The sequence below is a fragment of the Carassius auratus genome, chromosome 17, assembly GCF_003368295.1.
Source record: "Carassius auratus strain Wakin chromosome 17, ASM336829v1, whole genome shotgun sequence".
Taxonomy (NCBI): domain Eukaryota; kingdom Metazoa; phylum Chordata; class Actinopteri; order Cypriniformes; family Cyprinidae; genus Carassius; species Carassius auratus.
In genome coordinates this window covers 18,115,009-18,138,441 of record NC_039259.1, presented here as the reverse complement: position 1 = coordinate 18,138,441, position 23,433 = coordinate 18,115,009, and the positions used below count along the sequence as shown (strand labels likewise).

The 23,433-nt window shown below is 39.0% G+C and overlaps 1 protein-coding gene across 3 annotated transcripts in view; it reads right to left on the bottom strand.

Annotated features, from left to right (window-relative positions):
- Positions 1–22,988, bottom strand: part of LOC113117478 (EH domain-binding protein 1-like) — a 41,462-nt gene extending 18,474 nt beyond the window's left edge. Inside the window, exons 1-6 of one of the 3 annotated variants that reach the window (XM_026286188.1) lie at positions 22,690–22,988; positions 17,240–17,422; positions 14,303–14,454; positions 9,791–9,929; positions 9,318–9,418; positions 6,885–7,011 (exon numbers count right to left, since the gene is read on the bottom strand). In XM_026286188.1, coding sequence (XP_026141973.1) covers positions 6,885–7,011; positions 9,318–9,418; positions 9,791–9,929; positions 14,303–14,454; positions 17,240–17,422; positions 22,690–22,780 — 793 coding nt within the window. In that variant the 5' untranslated portion in view covers positions 22,781–22,988. The remainder of the gene's footprint in view (positions 1–6,884; positions 7,012–9,317; positions 9,419–9,790; positions 9,930–14,302; positions 14,455–17,239; positions 17,423–22,689) is intronic. The other 2 variants (XM_026286189.1, XM_026286190.1) reach the window with 2 other exon arrangements.
- Positions 22,989–23,433: the final 445 nt, after the last annotated feature.

The following is a 23,433-nucleotide window of genomic DNA, read 5'->3' as shown; positions in this document are numbered from 1 at the left end:
AGATGCTTTTGACAGTCATCTGAAAGACTGCAAATCCTTTGGGCCAGCAAGTGTCAATCATCTGGAGTTACAATTACAAACTACCAGAACGCATGAGCTATAGAAGATATTTAAACTAGCATTAACAAAAGATTGCATTCCTGGCCCCACCTATTTGAAACGCAAGAATTTTTGGTACGACATTAGTGTGTGTTAAGGACAGGTTGTAGCCATTTAGGAGTATCTCTGTTATCTCATCGATTTAAGACCTGCCCTAGCACTCTGTTTACATACTAGAGGTGTGAAATTCTGGGGGGTTATCAGAGTTTGAGCAACACTCCATTTAGATTCACGCCGAACCTTGAGAGATGCTGAAATGGCTACCTGTAGAGATGACAAATTAGCACAAGCAGCAAGGACCTGTCAACACCTGCAGAATGTTTTTCTTACTAATATATGATTTGCTTTTATTTGCTTAATCTGCTTTCCAAGTAAACGTCTGAGCAAACGATTGCAGAGGGTGAAACATCTGCTGGCCCCCGAGATGTTAAGCCTTTCAGATGACTGTCAAAAGCATTTAAAAGTTGTTGTAAGCATTATTTAACAGACAAACTGGCTTGTGATATAATAATATTACAGTGTACCATGTAAATGTAAGAGATATTTTGAAGTATGTCTCAACTCCACAATAACACTTTCATTGTATGGGGAAAAACACTGAGACATGTTCCACAGAATAAAGTAATTCATACAGTTAAAGATCAACATGAGGGTAAGTAATCAAATTGTAATTTTTGGGTGAATTATTCCTTTTAGGCCAAAAGGTACAACAAAGAGAGAGAAGAAAGAATATGGCAAGGCTTGGTTTGAAGCAAAATAGGCTAGATGAGTGTGGAGGTGCTACTCCCTCTGCGTTGTAGTCATTTCCCTCCTGCAGTGTGCCTTTGCATAATTTGCCCCTCCTCCCCCATTAGAGCGGTCGACTCGTCTCCCCGGGCCATGTGTTAGAACAAATTTGAGCAGTGTCATATTGCACGTATTTCAACAAGGCCAATACGGTTCCCGCCCAATTTGCTTAATGAATTAAGCTGAGGAGAGTAATGGATGTGCTAACACTATTAGCCGGCCTCCACACATCTGCATTGTGGATTCTAGCGTTTTCTTTTCTCCCCCCATACCCCCACCTTCTCTCCTTCGGTTTGCTTAAGGACAAATTGATAATGAGTCTCCTCCCTACAGTAACTATAAAAGTCGCTTCCCGCCCTATCTTTCCATCTCTACTAAGCAGCTAACAGCAGAACAATAGCATTTAAATGGTCATTTCCATTAGCTCAAATGAGCTGTTTTGGGTGTCGTTAGCGTGTTTTAGCATGCTAAAGGTGGGCTGGGGAGAGCAGCCGTGTGCTGATAAGGTTCAGGTAGTACGTTAGAGGAATGTGTAGCCTAGAGAGGCCCATACAAAGGGAAATGAACAACAACTGAGCTAGCATAGCAGGGCTGTTAGCACGTGAATGCCCCTAATTACAGGCCAACCCCACATCATTACACTTAATTGTAAAGTGTGTCTTAATCAGTTTCCATATGAAAAGGTCTATTAATTAAGTGCATGACTGAAATTCAATTATGTTGTCAGGAGACAATTTGTAAACCAAATAATGATCAATTATGCAAACAGAGTCCAGTGCACCCAAACTGTTCCGCTAAGCCTTTTTCTAGTTGAGAACTTCTAGGAAAAATCGAATTGATTTAAGTTAAAAACTATTTTAGCAAATGCACATAGAGAATGATATTCAAAACCGCAACTTAAAGAAATATTTTAACCATCAAATCTGTCGGTGTGTTCATCACAAACCTAAACATGTATTTCTCAAAGAAATTGTCATTTAAAAATAATGCACAGGCTTGCAAAAAAGTGGGGTGTTGCGCACATGGGATGCAAGTTCAAATCCAGCCTGTTTCAAACAAATCCAATCCCATCTCCTCTCTACTGTCCTCTACACTAAAGACAAAAATCCCATAAAAAAAGAAAAAAGACAGTCACGCACACCAGTGCCACAAAAACACACACACAAAAAAAGCCCAGCAGATCATTGAGGTCTTGGCTGGCGTTGGAGCGGCTCTCTATTTTTCTGTGCGTATGGAGCCACAGTGGCACGGCACTAGCTGCTCTTGGCTGGGTCTTACTGGAATGGCAGTCAAAGGGGGGGAAAGATGAAAAGGCCTCAAGATGCTTCAATAAAGGGGAGATTATAATAAGCGCCATCATTGTGCCCCTTTTGAAAATGTTAATCAGGCATATCACTGCCTGCCTGCAATGCCACATGTAGCAGCATTTAACTTAACTTCACACCAACAATTTAGAGGACAGCAAGGCCACTGCAAAACACATGGGGGGGATGAAAGGGAGGGATAGAGGGAAAAGGAAAACAAACAGGGATGGAGGGAGAGAGTGCTACAACGCCAACTGGTCGTAATTTCTGCGTTGTTATAAAAATCTAAATTACATGTTTCTCAATGCAACCAACAAACCCTTCCCCCCGACACCCTCCTCAGCAGACACTATCCACCCCGTGCGCTTTATCTTAAGATTCTCAGACAATGCCTGGAGGATCCCCTTCTCTAATCTTCCTTAAAATCCCCTTTCATCCAACTGTTAAAGAATGTTTGAAAGCCTGACACCAGACCAAAAAAAAACCCTCTTCACATCTGGGAAAAGCTTTCGGAGGGAGGGATTGCTGGTTGGGGGTTTCAATGCAAAGTCAATGCAACTTAACTAATTAAATTGTGTTTGCCTCTCGAGCATTCAAACAGCCTCGGAGATTAAAAGGGGCTGATGTGAGGCGTTTTCCTTCTCACTTCCAGAGACCATTGCAACAAACTGGACAAACGCAAGAGTTGTGCTAATGTCTTACAACATGCATTAATTTAGGCTAAAGGTCTAACCTGTTTATATTAGGTAGCGAGAATACATGACTTCACAAAGGCAATCAACGCTGCGTGCGTAACGGTCCGGTGAGAATTAAAACCAGCGGGAAGAACAAAGGCCACAAAAGCCAGTAGCTGAAAATGGACCATTCTGATGTTAACCAGCTCTTGAAGTCGAGCACATAGTCCAGCACTAAACCTGAATAGGCGGTCACCTCCTGATCCAGCGCTGGCCTTTGGTCGTGCCGATAAAAGCCATCCTTATGAGCCGAATTCCTGCGTTTGTCTCCAGGCTTACTTTCCCGCTACTCACGGCGCACGCTTAGCAGGAAGGCTAAACGAGGTCTTTGGTCTTTAAAATTAGAGTGGACAAGCTAGCGAACTAGCATGCTAATCCCATGGAGGAGAAAGAATAGGACAGAGGGAGAAGAGAGGAAAAAAGAGAATTGAAAGAGAGACAACAGAAGAAAGAGATCAGCAGAGAGGGAGAGAAAAAGAGTTTGCGATTATGCCGATAGAGCCCGGTGCGTGCCGATTGCGAGAGACATCACAAAACCCGTCTCGTCCCCAGAACCGGGGCGAGTATTATGCTCTAAACACTTTTCCTTCTCTTACTGTGGAAAGATTATACTGGTTATCCTATTAATGCAGCTGAAATGCCATTCTAGTGTCTTTAAGCTCTTGCATAGGAGGTCAAGAGGACTATGCCACCGCTTACAAGCATGCTGTGGATGTAATCTTCCCAAAGTTACAATAATTAATGTTAAGCTTCTTTAGCAATACGTTTCTGAAAGAACTTGCCTGATAATATACTTAAAGCTGTGTTAGCTGTTAGCTGTTGTCTGAGCTTGGAGACCATTTCCCAATGCGACTCACGTAGCCAAGCTTAAATCTTTAGTCAAACTAAGGGGCTGGTTACAAGCATGTTGCCTTAGCCACACAAGCAATTCCATTTCGGTCTTGGCGGAGCTGAGATCTATAAACGCAGACACTCAAGCAATTATTTCTGCATGGCCAACACTGCCTTGGAATGTGGGCACGGTGAATTAATGTGGGAAAACTGAGGGGAAAGGCAAAAAAAAAAACAAAAACAAAAAAGGACTGACGTTTTGAGACTGAAATATAAAAAGGTGCACATCCGTTAAGAAGCCCAGAAGAAGACGGCTACGTCTCTGTGAATAAAACAAACATAACGGGCCTCTTCTGACACCGCTCTGCGTCTGTTTTTCCAGCACAGACTACTGTGATGACTTGTCTGTAAACTGCATTAAGCTGACGATATCCGTCTTGTATGAATTTCTGTGACCGCGGCGGAGAAAAAGAGAACGGATTAGCATGCAATAAAACCTGTGTCAATCTTATCAGAGTCAAGTGCAATTTTTAAACATATGTTAATCTCACCTAAAACTCATTCTTTTCCTCTGTGCTTTTTTAAAAATCTCTTATCGAGAACTCTGTAGGTGTGTGGGCTTTAGAGCGCCTTTAAATGCCATTATTTTCATAATTGCGTTCATTGTTGCAGGTTATAAAGCAATTTGAAAATCATATGTGTGCATAAATGCATGCTGAGCAGATGTCAGGGAGATGCATTCAGGGGCTTGCTGAATATCAAAAGCCGTGCAGATAACATTTACACACATTTCAATGCTGCATGCTCAAAAAATTCTATGTGATTCGGGACGGTATTGTGCTCGGACAGAATGGCGCGAGAGCGAATGGCTCTCCTCTCGCTTTTGATTTCGCCAAATGTTCAAAATTGATATGTTTAGAAAATCAGGTGACATTAACATATTTAGACGTAATTCCAGGGATGTGGCTAACTGAGGGGTAATGGTTGAGCTGCTGGTGTGTGTGTGTGTGTGCTCCCTCTGGTGTGGGAATAACAAGTTCATTAGGCAGGAGCCACCGCAGGCCTTTGCGTTCCCCCCCGAGCACTCTGCTTCCGTTTACGGCCTCCTAGCCCATCAGCGGCTGCATCATTAGGGCTCTGCCATAATTAAGAGCTGTTAGAAAGTGAATTCTCCAACTGCAGATTAGAAAATTAAACTATTTACTGATTACATATTAATAGAAGACAACAATGGCAGTCGCCATAAGCTTGGAAGGCAACCAAGGAATACATCTGTGTACTTAATTACCATAAACAATGGTTGCATGGAAATAGAGTTTTATACGCATTCCCTTCTGTAATACGCCTGATATCAGAAGACACTTGACAATTCGTGTTCAATTATCTTCATTCTTTAATGTGCTGTGAACTGCACACAGTAAATAAATTAACCAGCCCAATTACTGTGAATTCATCTGGGAAGCAAACGCAAAAAACCAGCAGACTACGGCAGAGCGTATAATGAGAGGGGGAGGGGTATCAGGGATCACGAGTAGTTCTTAATACAGTTTTTATATGTATATAAATATAACTTTATACGTGTAGACACATTTAATTATCTTTTGCTTATTTGTTTTCAGTCATCATTAAATGCTTGTTGTGAATATATTTTCTAAATATGTGACCCTGGACCACAAAATCAGATCATGTTCCATGAAGATATTTTGTACATTTCCTACCGAAAATATATCAAAGCTTAATTTTTGATTACTAATATGCATTGCTAAGGACATAATTTGAACAACTTTAAAAGGTAATTTTCTCAATATTTTGATTTTTTTTGCACCCTCAGATTCCATTTTTTTCAAAATTAGAAATATGTAGTCAAAAAACGTATGACAATAAACAATACTCATTTATAATATACTTGTATTGATACAGTGCAACACAGCTAAGCATGATTATATTCAATATGTGTATTCTGAGCATAACATATGTTTTGTGTATATTTAGCTATAGAGACAGTTTCTGGCAGACTATGTTGTCTGTGAACCTGAGAGCGGCATGGGTGCACCTGTTCGCAGTGCTGAAATGCATGCCCTAGCTCAGTCAGGTAAGCACATTAAGGTGAGACTTAATGTGGTCTGGTGTGTAACTGCGCCTCTTATTTCTGTGTGTGAGTGTGTAAATCTTGCCGAAATGTCTGGTTTGGTTCTCCACCTGCTAGGGCATTCAAGCCATCTATCATTCAGAGCGAGAAAAAAAACCCTTCAAACGGACACAGCAGCTTTGACTTCAACAGGGTCCAGGTGAGTGTGAAGAGAGCGAGCGAGTGAGGGAGGGATGGAAGGTTGGGCAAACACAAAACTCTGATAGTCATGATATCATCCTCAATGTGATGGAGAAGCATAAAAATTCAACCGTCTACTTTCCCCTCCTTTTTTCAACCCCGCTTCCTGACACTACTCTTGTGAGAAATGATTGTTTCGTATCAGCATCTGGATGCAAGGAAGCTTTTCGTAAATTTTTGTTATTGAGGCACTGGAGTCTCAGAACGGAGTTCCATGTTTTAACAAAGGCTCCGCAGCTCCTTTTCCCTGCTATACACACCCGAAAGATCGCCCCACATCCTTTCATATGTGTATATGCGAGGAGAAGAGAGAGCGATAGAGGGAGAGAGAGAGAGAGGGAGGAGGAGAGCAAGAGCATGTATCTATTAATATGTGTCTTTCATTATTTCAACATTTCCTTTTCGGTCCAGCCCCCAAACAGCAGCCCTCCCCGTTTCTTTTCCTCCCCTCTTCACCCTTTACCCCTCTGCCGTATCCCCCTCTCTCCCTCCTTCTCTCTCTCTCTCTCTCTTCTACAGCATATCATTGAAGGCCAGATATGGGGTTCTGTTGCGCATGGCTGCACGGTACTGTTCAATAGTGGCTGGCTGGCGGACGCTATCAGCACTAGTTATCAGCTCCCATGAAGGCTCTCTTATCACTGCGGCCCAGAGAGCCTCCCTGCATCCTCACCGCCCCTTTTCATATCCCCGCTGCCGCCCCAACACCCCGGCTTCAAAGATTCACACTTCCCAAACTCCATAAGAGTTTGTGAACGCTCAATTTGCCAAAACTGTTTACAGTGTAATTGGGCGGCGTACCTGTGTCCATGAGATAGCGCAGACGCTTCTCCACACGCGAGGCCCGCGTGTCGATCTGCCTCTGCTCGCTCTCCAGCGCCGCCAGTTCTCCCACCACGTACTGACTGGTGTCTTTGAACGCTTTCTGCTGGGCAAGAACAAACGAGAGGAAGGGGGAGTGATGAGTGGTTCCAAATGAAGCATCACATCCTGGGTTTATATAGCTTTTTAATACCAGGGGAACAGTGGTCATAATGATGACTGGTGAATACTGCTTTAATTAATTAAGCAAATTAAAATGTTCTTTTTTCCTGCCTTTCTTTTTTTTTTTTTGGAGATTTTTTTTTAAAGTGATATAAATGACATACAAACATTCCTAAATTAGGCTAATCGCTAAGATTAAATATATATATATATATATATATATATATATATATATATATATATATATTTACATATATATATATATATATATATATATATATATATATATATATATATATATATAAGATTGGATATATTAACAAAAGTATTGTGTCAAAAATGGAGTACATGTATATAAAATCAAATCAAAAAGAGCTACTCCGAGCTACTGTACCAAAATCTTAAAAGCTTTTTATTCTATATTTATAGCCTTAATTCTTGGCATAATAATATTTGCTTCTGGAGTTATGGACTGTAGATTTAAATGCAGAGAAATGAGTATGTGCATGAATTTATTACATTAACACATTATACATGTATGAAAGTATTCTACTGTACAATACTTTTTCTGAAGATTTATTTAAATTTATTTATTGCCTTAGTTCCTGCTGTAATAATATCTGTTTCTGTATATAATAACTGTAGCTTTAAATGCTGTGGTTTGACTTCATACGTAAAGCCTCAGGCAGGAGGGTGCACTTACACACCAATACAAACACGCTAAATGATCTCAGAGAGAATCCTGTATTACAGCAGTCTGGAGACTGACACACAGAGAGACAAAATTGAAATATACGGGAGAGGTGGGTCAGTGCCTAAGGGCCTATCAGCAGGGATCTAAGAGGTCTACGCAGCACACGCGTGTGCTCAGATTCACTCATGTACACATTTGGAAACACGCTCCCTTTCTCTCACACACGTGGCCCTGGTGGCAGCAGCAGCCTCTGGCTCGTGGGAAACACTGGAGTGAGGGATGAGACAGTGATTAGGGAGAAATAGAGTAATTAAACTGCATGCTTATTTCTGAGTGTGTGATAGTGACAAGCACCCCCCCCCCCTTTATTCCACTCGTTTATCGCCCCCTTCGGTCCTCTCCTCCTTCCTTCCTTCCTTCCTAATATTCTGAGATAGAGGGGGAGGGGAAAAAGAGTGCTAATTTAAATTCACGTCCTAAAGATTGCTGCAAAAATATACATATATTTAGTGCTGATGCACCTTATTTCATAATAGGAACGAGGGAAATGGGGAAGAAAGTTTTTATTTTTATTTTTTTATCCAAGACAGCACTTTTTCTGCCTGAGTCCTCCTGCTGTCCATCAAACTCCACCTTCCTCTTCCTTGCTGCTCTATCAAATACTTCTCCCACAAATCAATTTTACACATGATCAGCCCCCTCCCCTCTGCTCTCGCCTCTCTGCCATAATTAAGTGTTGAAATTTCCATATATATTATATTAATGCAAACATCATTCGCTGGATAATTCAGCTTGAGCTGGGTAATGGGCAAGTTCAACACCCATTAACCCCTACACAGAGAGGGGCAAAGCTGGTCTCTACTGACCTTCCCTCTCTCTCTTTCTGTGTCTCTATCTATCTCACTCTTCCCAGGGTATGTTTCCCTGTGCTCTATATATATATATATATATATATATATATATATATATATATACACACTATCTATCTCACTCTTCCCAGGGTACATTTCCCTGTGCTCTCTATATATATATATATATATATATATATATATATATATATATATATATACACACACACACACACACACACACACACATTATATAGACATTTTTTTATGTGCACAATATATTATTTTACTTTTAAACTTTTAAACATTTTTTAAATACTTTAAATTATATTTTAAATTACTGAAATTAATAAAATATTCCAAATTAATAAATTCCATTTGAACTATTTAAAAATGTAAACATTCAGAACTAATTAAAAAGGTTTGGAGAAAGGGACATACAGGAGGAGTGAAAGAGGAATATCTACTGCTCTGTCCATTTCCTTTTTTCCTAATCTTACAATTATCAGGGAACTGCAGTCTAATTTGGCTGGTCTCTTCAGCTTTAGGGAAGAACAGATTGGCATCAGTGTTAAAAAACCTCTCCGGCCCTCAGACGGATGTGAGCGACTGTGCGCAGGTTTGACGTCCAACTATGACCTGGTGTCACAGACAACATCAGTAAGAAAGAACAGCTCTGACTGAGAATGGAAATATGCATTTAAGTACTTCATCTTCAGTTGGCTTTCGTCCTTCTGTCTCTGTCAAAGCTCCTCTCTCCTCGGCTGCCCGCTTTAGATCTTCAGGCACTGATCTCTGCCTTTTAACCTCTGAAACGAGAGAAAGAGAGATATTAAACGATGATAGAGTACATTCTCACCTGGGCACGATCACAAACTCACTATAACTGAATATGAAGATATTTCTCTTTATCAGATGAACTTTTAAACCATTCAGACAGATCTAACATCTTCATTAAATATATCACAAAGTGTATAGAAACACCTTATACTGCTGTTATTGAACTTCAGTGAAGACTTCAAGATAGTCTTCACATTAAGCCTAATTAACTAGAAAAATAAACCTGACTGCAACAGGCTTATCCATCAGATACATTCATTTAATGATTATTAATTAAATGTTATTATTAAATACTCCATAAACTTCATGCAGTCAGAGGCAACGGAAGTAAAGGACCTCACCTGGCCTGGTCTCTACGTATTGGCTGAATGATTTGAGCTGTGTTTTCCTAACGGCAGACTCCTTGTGGAAGACAACGGGACTGCGCAGACGTTCGGTTGCCCTGCGAAGACGCTCTGCATGCAGTTCATCAACATTAGTCTATAAAACATAAAAAAAGAGGGAGGGATGGGGGCAGAAGAGTAAAAGAGCAGTTAACTTAAAAGTAGAGCAGAGTCATTTGAATAAAAGTTGTTTCTGATGCGGGTCGACATTAAAGAAAAGAACAAATTAGACACACATGGCCAAGAAATGTTTAACGATGGAGCGCCGCGCCTGAAGAACGGCCGAGAAAAGGTTCTGCAGCATTTGGTACATCTCCGAGTCCCACATTAACTCACAAGCACAAAGGAAATAAGGCAATTAAGTCTACTTTCAACAAAACCTGAGCCAGAAAATGTATTCAGATTATGCAAATTAAAAGCACTATTGTCTTGGAAGCGAACACGTGTTAGCAGCTTCCAATCACCTCAATATTGAAATGTGTTATTATGTGCTGGGCCCAATAAGCCAAGCAGACTGGAAAGCGAAACGGCAGCGTTCAGAATAACATTTGCAACGTCAATAATAATAGGAAACGTCTAATAAAGTTCGCAATTAGCGAACACGTTCCACTGCTTGAGACTGAGAGGGAGAAACATTGTTATTGTAGACGCTAGCTCACTGGTGTGTGTACGGAAACTGCACAGCTAATAAAGACAAGCGTGTACAAACAGACACACACACACACACACACACACACACACCGCCTCTGGCCTGTTTATTCGTAAATTATAACTTTTGAAAATAAATCTGCAATTAGCGTGTCCCTAGAGTAGATGTTCGGCATCTCTGTGTGTGAATTTTAACAGTTATAGCTGTTTATCCAACTGACCGACATGTTTAAACGAACAAAATCAGCTGTCAAAAGCCTTAATTTGCAGCTCCTCATCAGCCATCTTGACAGATTGTAACTTAACTTTCAGAGACTCCTACAAGGTGGATGAGACACTTATCTGTATGTGGGTCAATGACATATTAAAGCAAGTCCCACTTTATAGCAAGTGGCCTTAACTATTATGTACTTACATAAAAATTCAATAATAATAATTACTTAATTATTTTGTTTATACTGTATTGCAAAGCACTTTTGCTGCTATTCAGGTGGAATAGGGGAAAGTTTAGGGACAGGTTTGGTGGTATGGGTATGTTTAACAGTGTGTTCAAGTGTAAGGGATTACTCAACAGTGTAATTATTATGTATTTACAGAATTAATTACAGATTTAATTACATGCTGTTTTTAAAAAAGTATAGCCTATAAGCACGTTAAAACAAGTATGTACAGTACACAATAAGTGCACTGCATCAAAAGATTCATTTTAATTTAAGCACAGTTATAAATATGACGTGGGGCCTAAAAGCATATATGATAAAGAAATATCAACATGAACAAATGAACAATACTTCTACTGCCTTTATTAATATTAATCTCAACATTTTACTGAGAACATTAAGAAAGGTTAATAAATGCTGTAAAATATATTGATTATTGTTGTTAATGTTTTAGTTTGTTAGTTAATGCATTAATATTAACAAACGAGATAGCAAAGTGCTCTAGAAGAATTTTAGAAAACACCCCCCCCCCCAAACACGCATAAAAAAACAATCAGTTTGCAGTAAGAAATGAAAAAGCATGCTTCTCATAAAACAGGTCTATTCAAATCATTGTATGTACACATTTTTTTGGAAACAGTGTGGAGGAAGTGAGCAATACATCACAACCCACATAAACATTCGTTGGCAACATCTGGGGGTGAAAAAGAATTTCACCTTAAATCCACCTTTGTAAGTGGTTAATGACAAAAACCAAAGGCATGAGCGTGTTACATGTTAAAATGACACATTCAACAGCCTGGATCTCTAGAGACAGCTCAACAAAGCCCTTTAACCCCGTCTGATTCCTCTCATGTTAAAGTCCAAAGAAAACAAACAGGATTCAAACCCAAAGCCCCGCTAGAATCCTCGTTTCCCGGAGGACCAGAGGCCTCCAACCTTCGCTAACAACCCCTTCCTTGAAACACCTGCCCCCACGGCCCCTCGGTCCCCCTGGCTGGGGCAGATATCAGAGCTATCCTCACATCACGATCTGCGCTTTTTAATCTGTTATCGTCCCGATCATTACTGTGGTGCTGGGTATTATTTTGGCAGAGGTGTGTGAATGTTTCTGGGATGCGTGACTAATGTTGCGGTCTGCTGCTCATTGCAGGCGGTTATCGTGTGCCACCACGGCAGCAGGCTCACAGTGCATAGAGACAATTGCTAATGAGACACAACCGGCAGCACTGGGGGACTGCAATGTGTGTGCTGGGGGTATTCTGTCCAGGACGGTTCTACTGCAGCCTCAGGGATAAAGATGGGGATGGGAGAATCCTCCGGGGATGGAGCGGTGTAAAAAAAATACACCATTCAAAAGTTTGTGGTCAGCTACATTTTCTCTTCTTTAAAAAATTCATATACATAAAAATTTTTTTTTAGCAAGGATGAATTAAACTGATCAAAAGTTAAAGACATTTATAATATTACAAAAGATTAATATTTCAGATAAATGCTGTTCTTTTGAACTTTCTATTCAGCAAAAACTACTGAGAGAAAAAAAAACTATTAAGGTTTAAACTAAAATATTAAAGCAGCACGACTGTTTCCAACATTGACAATAAGACATACATGTTTCTTAAGCACCAGACCAGCAGTTCATCATCATGAGTTCTTCATCATGTGACACTTATGCCTAAAATTCAGCTTTGCCACCACAGGAATAAATTACATTATAAATAAACATTAAAAGAAACAAGTTATTTTCAATTATAATAACATATCATAATACTACTGTTTTTACTGCATTTTTTTAAATCAAATAAATGGAGCCTTAGTGAGAGTAAGAGACTTTACAAAGACATTAATTAAATGAACTGACCTCAAACTTTCAAAAATAACTGTATGTGAAAGAAAATGCAGAAAACTAATGTTTTGTCATAGCAGTTTTCAATAAAAAAAATGTTCTCTCTCAAAGGTTTTCATGAATTAAACAAAAAAATTATTGAATTGCATGTACAGATTATGCTATTATTATTTCATCAATACCAATAATATAGTTGGATCGATATTATTCTTCTCTGACCCAAATCAATTGCTTTTTGAGCAACGGTTTTGCATCATCTTCATCAGGTTTGTAAATCAGTCTCTGGAATCTAACCTATCTGTGGCTAGGCCTTGGGAAATCTCAGCCAATCATTTCACACCTGCTGCAGTGCACTGAGTGAGGCCTGTCGACCCAAACAAACACATCACTGCAGTTATTGTGCAGATACCCTGCTAACATCTGCTCACAGGAAATCCCCTCTGTCAGCAGAGAGAAAGAGAGAGAGAGGGAGAGAGGGGCGAACAGGTGCAGGAAGGTAGTCACCAGCATCTCTGAACATGCCCTGCATTCACCACCTGGGGGCTCTGAATACAACAGCCAGATAGGAGGTCATCGCATACACACACGTACATATAAACAACAAGCAGTCAGCGGTACACAGGTATGCATGTTCCTACACACACAACGCTGGTTTTTAATAAACACGGCAAATCAATCAAATGCATGTCAGCGTCACGAGCCACACGCTGCTGTCGGTGCTTCCAAAGCTCTTTACTCTGTCAGAAAAGGTCAGGTGTGACATGAGGTAATTACTATAATGTCGTTCTGACTCGTTCATGTGTTCTGGCTTAATATATATATAAACACACGATGTTCCTCAGATGAATAATAAGAGAAAGCTTTTTACCTCACCCACGGAAATGATAGATCCAAGCAAATCATTTCATATTGTTAAACAACCAAAACATCAAGTCAAGTCAAGTCGAGCTTTCTGCTACATGTGGGACATACAGTGGAATGAAATGGCGTGCCTCACAGGACCAAGGTGCTCTGATGGTAGGAGCTGATGGTAGTACCATACTATTGGCTTTTCTGGAGCATCGTGTAAGGAAAACGTCCAGGATGGAGGGGAGAGGGACACCAATGTTGTTATTGTTGATAACAACAACAACAAATACAAATAAAACTTCCAAATCTCCTTTTGGAATGTTTAGATGGGTATATTTTTGCATTTCATGCAAAAGGCTTTTTTGTGAGAGTCATGTTGTTGTTAGAGCTTTACTAAAGTATTCTGGGCGGCTGTTTACAAGCCACGTGATATTCTGGTCTCTAAATATGCCTTGGGTCCTTACTTCAATGTAGAACTATGGGAGTTTTTGCTTATTCTATCCTAAAATGTAGGTATTTTAAGCTACAAGCCACACAATCAGCAATAAAGAAGTGTGGAATGTGTTACTCAGCAATGTTTAATAATTATGATTTAGTTTGTTCACAATAAATCTGTAAGTGTGAGGATTAATAACTGTAAAGACACAGTTAGAGACGGTTAGAGACGGTGTTTGTAAATGTGGCTACCTGCATGCCGCCTGATTCAGGGCTGAGGGGTGAAGTGCTGGATGCCGTCAGCGATGAGGAAGATGATGAAGATGAAGGAGAGCTGCCACCCTGTGGCCGGATCTCTGTGAGCTTCTTGAGCTTCAGGTCCACATGCCTGCTGTTCATCACACCTAAAGAGAGCGAGAGAAAGGAAGAGTTATATGCACTAGGCCACTCGTCTCCAAGACACAGATAAGCAGAGGACATGACAATGTTTGCCCTTAAGCAAACCGGCCCTCTCAAGCTTTCTCTCTCACACACACACACACGAGAGATAGCAAGATGCTGAGAGCTTGACACACCTGAATGTCTCCCCTGACATTCATATACACCTCATGTGAATTAAAAGACCTCTACTGAGATTGTACAGTAGTTAATAATTTGACATTCATAATTCATAATTTATTATTTATTTACAGATTAAGTAAAAAATTACGTTATTTACTAATTTAACATTATATATAATAATAAATATATTATAATTTATTACTATTTCAAATATGATAAAAATAGTAATAAATATTATCATTAGTAATGTTTAAAGAACATTATTATTATTACTTTTTTTAGTTGTTCTCTAAAAAAAGAAATAAAAAAAAAAAAACCTAAAACTTGCTTTGTTGAGACCACAAAAAAAGAAAACAAATATTGCATGCTCTTCATGAGACTGTGTATGTGCCACAATGAAGTTTGTACTGTACTGTTTGTGAATTAACCCTCTTGGGAATTAATCAGTGCTGTATATTTCCACCACACAAGATTTCTCACAGCTTCAGCTGCATACTGGAGAAAAGGAAAAAAAAATCAATGGACACTCGGATAGACTCCACTTTAAACTCCTACCATTAATTTAGCTCTTATTCAACAAGCTCTATCTCTTCCCCATCTGTTTTCTTTTTAACATCAGTGAGGGAACAATGTCAGATGAGCAGCCAAACATGCTTTGAGGGAACAGTGCTTGTGATTACTTGAACATAACGTCTCTTTCTCTTTTAATGAACAATGCCTTATAATTTACAGGTTATATGCAAACCTGTCTTTCAAAAGTGTTGGTCTTTTTTTTATGTCTGCCTTTATATACTCCAAGTCTATCGTCTCCAATAACCTTTCACTAGCAGGTTTAGCCTTGCCCTCTCTCTCTCTCTCTCTCTCTCTCACACTCTTTCTCTCATCTGGGCTACAGATGAAAGTGAGGTGAGGAAGCTTTTCATGTGGGTCCTGTTCTCGTCTCCCAGCATCCCTCTCTCTCCCTAAAAAAACACCACAGGAGTCATTTATCAGGCCTCAGCACAACCTGGATAAAGGTGCAGGTGTGTGTGCATTGCCCAACAGTTCTCCCAAACACAAGAACCACATCCTCAATCTAATTAAAGTGTGCACCGTGATGGGTATCTATATGATCTTTTGTGTTTGGATCGGTAAGGTTTTTTCCCCGGCAGTCCATTTTGTTGTTAGAAACAATAACAAAACTTAAAAAGTCCAACTGTAGACACAAAATCCTGGGTCCAAACCACTGATTGACAGACATATAATTCACATGGAAATCAGAGGATGTTCCTTACTTTCAGGAATGGGTAGAACTAACTAGAGTGGCTGCATTCGAAAAAATGTCTTGGAAGCAGAATCTATTTTATTTATTCATTTTATTTCATTTACTTAGTTTTCTCATTATATTCTTAAGGAGTTTTTAATTGTATTTAATCATAGCCAATCTGTGACCTTTAAAGCCATATTTAGGGACTAGTTTGGGATGGGTTTGTCAATGGGCAAAATGTTGATTCTGTACAGAGTTACCATCTATTATGAAATTCGCCTGAGAATCAGTAAAACTGTTAATCACTAAAAAAGGTCCAACTGTGCCACTCTTTGAGAGCTGAAATGTGATAAAAAAAAACTCATTTCATTAAGAGATTCTTTCATCAAAAGAATTCTGTGTAATAATACATAGACCTCCTTTTCACAATAACAGACAACAACACAAACCAAACAAAGAAACAATGTAGATACTACACAGAAGTAAACAAAAGAGAAAGAATAATTCAGGTTTCCTCCAGATATTTCATAAGACTTCCTTAGAAAGACAAAAAGCTAATTATTAACAACTTCACATCTCTTTGGCAGATATAAATGTGTTTGTCTTGAGAATATGTTCAAGTACTTTTTAATTAAACTAAGGCACAACACATTAAACACATCAATAAAAATAAATACAAATTATATATATAAAAAAAATTAAATCTCAGACAAACAAATTTCTTAACAGGTACAAACCTCTCTTAAAGAAACCTAATTTTGTTCTTAATGTTTAATTGAATTAAAAGATAAATGAATTCTAGAAGGTGTTTAAAATAGGAAATAATGTGACAAGAAAGAAATACAAAATTATAGGTCTGCGCAATTTATTATTATTTTTTTACTTTTTTTATTGCAATATTTCGGATTTAAAACACTTATTAATATCAAAGAAATAATACTACTGTAATTTAATTGCAATTGCATTATTTCATTTTAAAATTATAGTATAGCTGTAAAATTGCAATAACAATATTGCATAAGCCCTTATGCACTTCCCATTAAAAGTTTAGGAAGATTTTTGGTCCATATATTCCCAAAATGTTATAGGCAATCCAATGCATTTATTGTGAACTGAGCCACTCAAAGACACAGACAACACTGCATCCTGAGCAGCTGGTGTGCACCATTTTACTATGAAACATGCACTGCATGTATTTGATAGTCACATTAAACCAATTTTGGTTTGATTCAGATTAATTATGCAGCCCTACTAAATTAAGCCCTACAAAAAAAGTAGTTACGCACAGATTAATCACTGCACACTACTGCTCAAACTTAGGTATGTAGTGTTGCGTGCACACACATTCACACACGGGCAGAGAACATGCAGTGTTGGGTTACCCAGAGCGGCCAGGTCACTAGCAGAGTTAGTAAAATCATCCTCCATTAGACATGAAGACGACAGTTCCTCCTCGGGGTTAGTATGAGTGACATCATCAGCATGAGACGCCGCTGCTGCTGCTGCCTTAGTATCACTCCTGATCTCCTCATCCTCACCCTCCACACTCATCCCATCCACCACGTCTGCCAGCAAACAAACAAACAAACAAACAGGCACACCCCAAAAAAAGAGAGAAGAGGAGGTTAGTGAAGCGTGGAGTGTTAGTTCAGTATTCCAGCGGGAAAGGAAACTTTGCATGCAAGTGAAGAGTCAGAAAAGCATTTGTTTAGAACCATTAAGACAGTATTTCCTTAACAAAAAAGTTTGCTGCTGTCACATTGGGGTGTGTGTGTTTGAGCTGAGAGAAATCAGGCAGATGGCTGAGAGTGTCTGGCAGAGAGCTGAGCTTTATATGTGTGTGTGTTGCATGGCAGATTTGGCCTTGACGGCAAAATCTCCTCCAGAGTTCCTCTTCCGCATCCACAGATCTGAATCCCACAGAGCCCTTGACAATACACACTCAATCCAAACACATCGATCTCATTCAGTTATATGGTAACCAGAGCAGAGCCGCACACACACGTGGCAGTTCGAACTTAAATAAGAGACAAAAAGAGGGAAAAAGGGCCTAATTAAAATTTTTGTGATGAATATTAAAAATATTGTGCTATGGTTGCATAAACAACACACTGTCTTAAGAACTAGTTTGAGTAAACAGCAGCTAACCAAGTGATCAGTCTAACTTCTCATATTCAAATTAGATCAAACTACATTTTTATCTAACAGACTTAAAAAAAAATTATGACCAGTCTTAAAGGAAAAAAAAAGGTTTTAGTAACTTTCTAGACTAGTCTACGCAGTTTATGCAACCAGCCACTGGTTTTGCTGTGCTTATTTGTACAGCTGCACAATTTGTCTCAAAATCTTGTGTTTACAATATGACTATAAATTAATAATAATAACAACAACAATTAATATGACTATTATTATTATTATTCAAAATATTGCTAACACTTCATTTTAAGGATCAATTCTCACTATTATATATTGCATATTTAGCTTGCATATTAATAGCATATTGGGTGTTTATTAGTACTTATAAACGTACCCCATAGCTAAACTTTGCAACTACTGTACCTTAATAACTATTAATAAGCAAATAATTAGGAGTTTGTTCAGGGAAATGCTTAGTTAACAGTTAAAATATGTTCCCTATTCTAAAGTGTTACCAAAATATTAAACTAAGAAACATTACTATTGTAATATTTCAATGTAAAATAACAAATAATGTATTTTAAAAACAAAAAAAAACAAAAAAAAACAACAATGTAATTATTTTATTGTGCAGCACGACCGTAAAATTACAACTAGAAATGAATTTTTCATACCATTTAATTTCTTCATTTTCAGACAAAAATTTTCAGTTTCAAAACCCAACAACTGCATGATACATGACTTTCATACAGTGCATGTCGTCTATCCCTCACGGTCTCATTTTTATCAGTGTTAAATTAAATATGAAGTCTAACCTGATTAAGGTCTACAGGTGCATCTCAATAAATTAGAATGTAGTGGAAAAGTTAATTTATTTCAGTAATTCAACTCAAATTATGAAACTTGTGTATTAAATAAATTCAGTGCACACATACTGAAGTAGTTTAAGTCTTTGGTTCTTTTAATTGTGATTATTTTGGCTCACATTTAACAAAAACCCACCAATTCACTATCTCAACAAATTAGAATATGAACATGCCAATCAGCTAATCAACTCAAAACACCTGCAAATGTTTCCTGAGCCTTCAAAATGGTCTCTCAGTTTGGTTCACTAGGCTACACAATCATGGGGAAGACTGCTGATCTGACAGTTGTCCAGTGACAATCATTGGCGCCCTTCACAAGGAGGGTAAGCCACAAACATTCATTGCCAAAGAGACTGGCTGTTCACAGAGTGCTGTATCCAAGCATATTAACAGAAAGTTGATTAGAAGGAAATAGTGTTGAAAAAGATGCACAACCAACCGAGAGAACCACAGCCTTATGAGGATTGTCAAGCAAAATCGATTCAAGAATTTGGGTGAACATCACATGGAATGGACTGAGGCTTGGGTCAAGGAATCAAGAGCCACCACACACAGATGTGTAAATTAATTTGGCTACAGTTGTCTTATTCCTCTTGTTAAGCCACTCCTGAACCACAGACAATGTCGAAGGTGGCATAACTGGGCTAAGGAGAAGAAGAACTGGACTGTTGCCCAGTGGTCCAATGTCCTCTTTTCAGATGAGAGCAAGTTTTGCATTTCATTTGGAAACAAGTCCTAGAGTCTGGAGGAAGAATGGAGAAGCTCATAGCCCAAGTTGATTGAAGTCTAGTGTTAAGTTTCCACAGTCTGTGATGATTTGGGGTGTAATATCATCTGCTGGTGTTGGACAATTGTGTTTTTTTTTTTTTACCAAGTTTACCAAGAAATTTTGGAGCAATTCATGCTTCCATCTGCTGACCAGCTTTTTGAAGATGCTGATTTCATTTTCCAGCAGGATTTGGCAACTGCCCACACTGCCAAAGGCACCAAAAGTTGGTTAAATGACCATGGTGTTGGTGTGCTTGACTGGCCAGCACTCACCAGACCTGAACCCCATAAAGAATCTATGAAGTATTGTCAAGAGGAAAATGAGAAACAAGAGACCAAAAAATGCAGTTGAGCTGAAGGCCACTGTCAAAGAAACCTGGGCTTCCATACCACCTCAGCAGTGCCACAAACTGATCACCTCCATGCCACACCGAATTGTGGCAGTAATTAAAGCAAAAGGAGCCCCTACCAAGTATTGAGTTACATGTACAGTAAATAAACATACTTTCCAGAAGGCCAACAATTCACCCCAATTTTTTTTTCCCTATTGGTCTCATGAAGTATTCCAATTTGTTGAGATTTGTTGTTTTTGTTAAATATGAGCCAAAATCTTCAAAATTAAAAGAACCAAGAACACAGACTGCATGTAATAATGTAATTAAATCATACCCTTCGCAATTTGAAAATTGCGTTTCAGTTTTATTTTGATTACTCATGTAGCCCTATAGGAAAATGCCACATGATGTCCCTAAAAAATACCCCAACAACCAGTAAAAAAAAAAAAAGAGCAAAAGAAAGAGACTGTATGGTTTTATCCCTTTCTACCCGATGCTTTAAAAAATATATATATTTCATTGATACTGTAACACATACACTGGGCAGTGCTAAGCTAATTAACAGAACAAGTGCTGCTGGAGTTGGTAAAAGTTTTGCTGGTGAATGTTTTGCTCTACTCAGCTCGAGCTCTCTTAGAATTAGAGTTGAGTGTTTGTGTTTGTGTTGGTGGGATTATGCGTTCTGCACGATAGGCCTTGTGCATCAAGCCTATAGCATTTCCCTTCAACTTGATTTTTAATGAGTTCTACAATTAGCAGAGTTCAACAGCCCAAAAGGCCATATAAACTGTTTTTTTCCAATGTTTTTAAACATTGTCTTTCTTCCTCTCCCTCCGACCCTTTTTTCCCTTCGCTCTGTCAATACATGGGCTTGTCTGTCTCTGTGCACCGCGAGAGGTGTTCTGCAGCGTTTCTGAGCCACGGTAAACGCGTGATTGCAGAGGAAGGAACACTATTAGTCGGACAGGGAGAGGATGAAGAGAAAATGGAGGGCGTCAAAGTGTGCGAGATGAAAGAGATAAAAGGAGAGGAATATTGTATCTCCCCTTGAGCTTTGAAATGGTACACACGGACATGAGCCGGCACAGAATTAGGCACAGCGGCTAGCCCGCTATGTTAACACCTCACGTATTAAACAAAACCTTGACGCGCCGCTAACACCACTCTCGCTCGGCGTGCACGCGCACATTTAATTATACGCAGTGGCTAGCCACAACGCTTACACCCCTTGGCGTAAACACGTTTAATAACACGCCACAGCTGCCCGCTATGCTAATGCCCCACTGTTTCCACACGGGCCTCCCAGCGGTTAGGGCTACAGTAACGTGTCGTCTCATTGTCCTGTAATGTGAAATAAAAGGAGAAATGGTGGCTGATGATAACACAGGACACGGCGGGAAAGCCGAGCTGAAGGAGACGCGGTCTATAGGAGTCCTCCATGGACAATGAGATACTGATTACCTGGCATGGGTGTGTGTTATAATGACAGTGATGATGATTTGGGCTGTGTGGACTGGTGTGTATGTGTGCGTGTTAGGGCACAGGGCAACTTTGGCTATCATCAGAGTTTTCATGATGTATTTCCGAAGGATTATGTGGGAAGCGACTGGCTGAACAAATGGAAGTGAAGCCCTCTGTGAACACCTCAAATTAGAGTTCAGAGTGTGTGGGTGTGTTGGTGTGTTTCTTAATGTAATGCTCCTTTGGGCCTTGAAAGCAGACATGTCGGTTGCCATTATGAAGTGAGCAACAAAATCGCTTTTTAAGGGCTGAAAGCCACTAATGGACACACACACATACATACACGCACATACTGCTCTTAATGGATACACACACACACGCACACAATGAAGCTTCATGAACAAATTAAAAATCTCAGAAGCCAAACTCTAGTACTTGGCCTTAATGTTCTATACATTTTGTGAACAATGTTCTTAGGGGAGCCAAGACAGAAAACAGAAAGCAAGTGCATATTCAGCTTCTAAATCAGTGTTTGGCATTGCCATCATATTTCGCAAAATTCAGTTTAGTGTTACTGTAAGCTAAAACTATGAAAAATTATTTTAGTAAATTGAAATAAAGCTGAAATACAATTTGGATTAAAAAACCTAAAAACGTTAAGTGAAATAAGTAAAGTTGAAGTATTAAAATTAATAAAACAAAAATAAAACAAAGTTTATATATACACACATCTATATATATACACACATCTATATATATATATATATATATATATATATATATATATATATATATATATATATATATATATATAAAAAATATATTTGATTCATTTATGCCAACTCTGACAAATTCCGTGACTGTCCATATTAAAATGTACGTTTAATTTTCATGACTTGATTTTGAGATTCCGTCTTTGCTTTTAAGCCTCAAAATGTACATAGCACACACAAAACATTGGGAAAATTGCACACATTGGGTGAAACAGCCCATGCTTTTAGGCTCTGAATGAATTATAAGCAACATTCTCTTGCTTCATACCATCTCCCAACAAGCATGATACAATGTATTATGGAATTACCTTATTTATAAAGGCTGATTTTTGTTTTGGAACAGAGCTTATGTCTGTGGTATTTCAAAGTGAACGCATGTAGATTTGCGTGTGCGTTCGCATGCTTATGAGAAAATGTGCATGCATGTATGTATGCGTTTATGCATTATCCGTGTATGTGTGTGTTCGGCCTATAAAAGCCCCCCTGCACTCACCTCCAGCTGTCTTTGACCTTCCTTTTAAGTTGTTCCCAGCTGCACTACAGGCTATAGAGGTGGAGTCAGTATAGAGAGGCAGTTCAGCCATCTTTACTCCAGATCGAGCCTCCGCTATCAGCTGCCTGGCTCTCTCTCGCAGCTGCCTGCGCCGTTCTTCATCACGCTCCTGACACACACACACACACACACAGAAGCAGAGGGAGAGGGGGGTTATTGAACGGGTGCCATCTCAAGTAATTGACAGAAATGCCATTTTCACTCCCCTCTCTCCCATCAGATCAGACTGATAGCAGCTTTTTTTACCAGTCAGGATGGAGGGTCTCTGGCAAAGAGGGAGAGAGCGAGAGAGTTATTCACTGCATGGTTTATTTGTCATTGATTCTGTATAGGTCCAGACATAACTGAGATATTTGCTGGTGTGTAATTTTTTTTTTTGGCCTGACTATATGTTTAAGAGTGTTTTGTGTGCATCAACAAGAGCTAGAGATAGAAATGTATGCATCAACTACTTAAGCATGAATAGACAGATGAGGAGAGAGTGACTGAGAAATATCACTCGATCCGAACTTGAATTACATTTAATTGCAACATCTCATCACTAGAAAAAGCGCCTGACATGTATAACCTTTTCACTAAGAAATACTGCTAATTAATAACACATTACAGAAATTAGACCTGAAGTTATTTTAAGAAAGACTGATTCACTGAACTATGTTGGTAATGGCAAAATTAGTGACAACA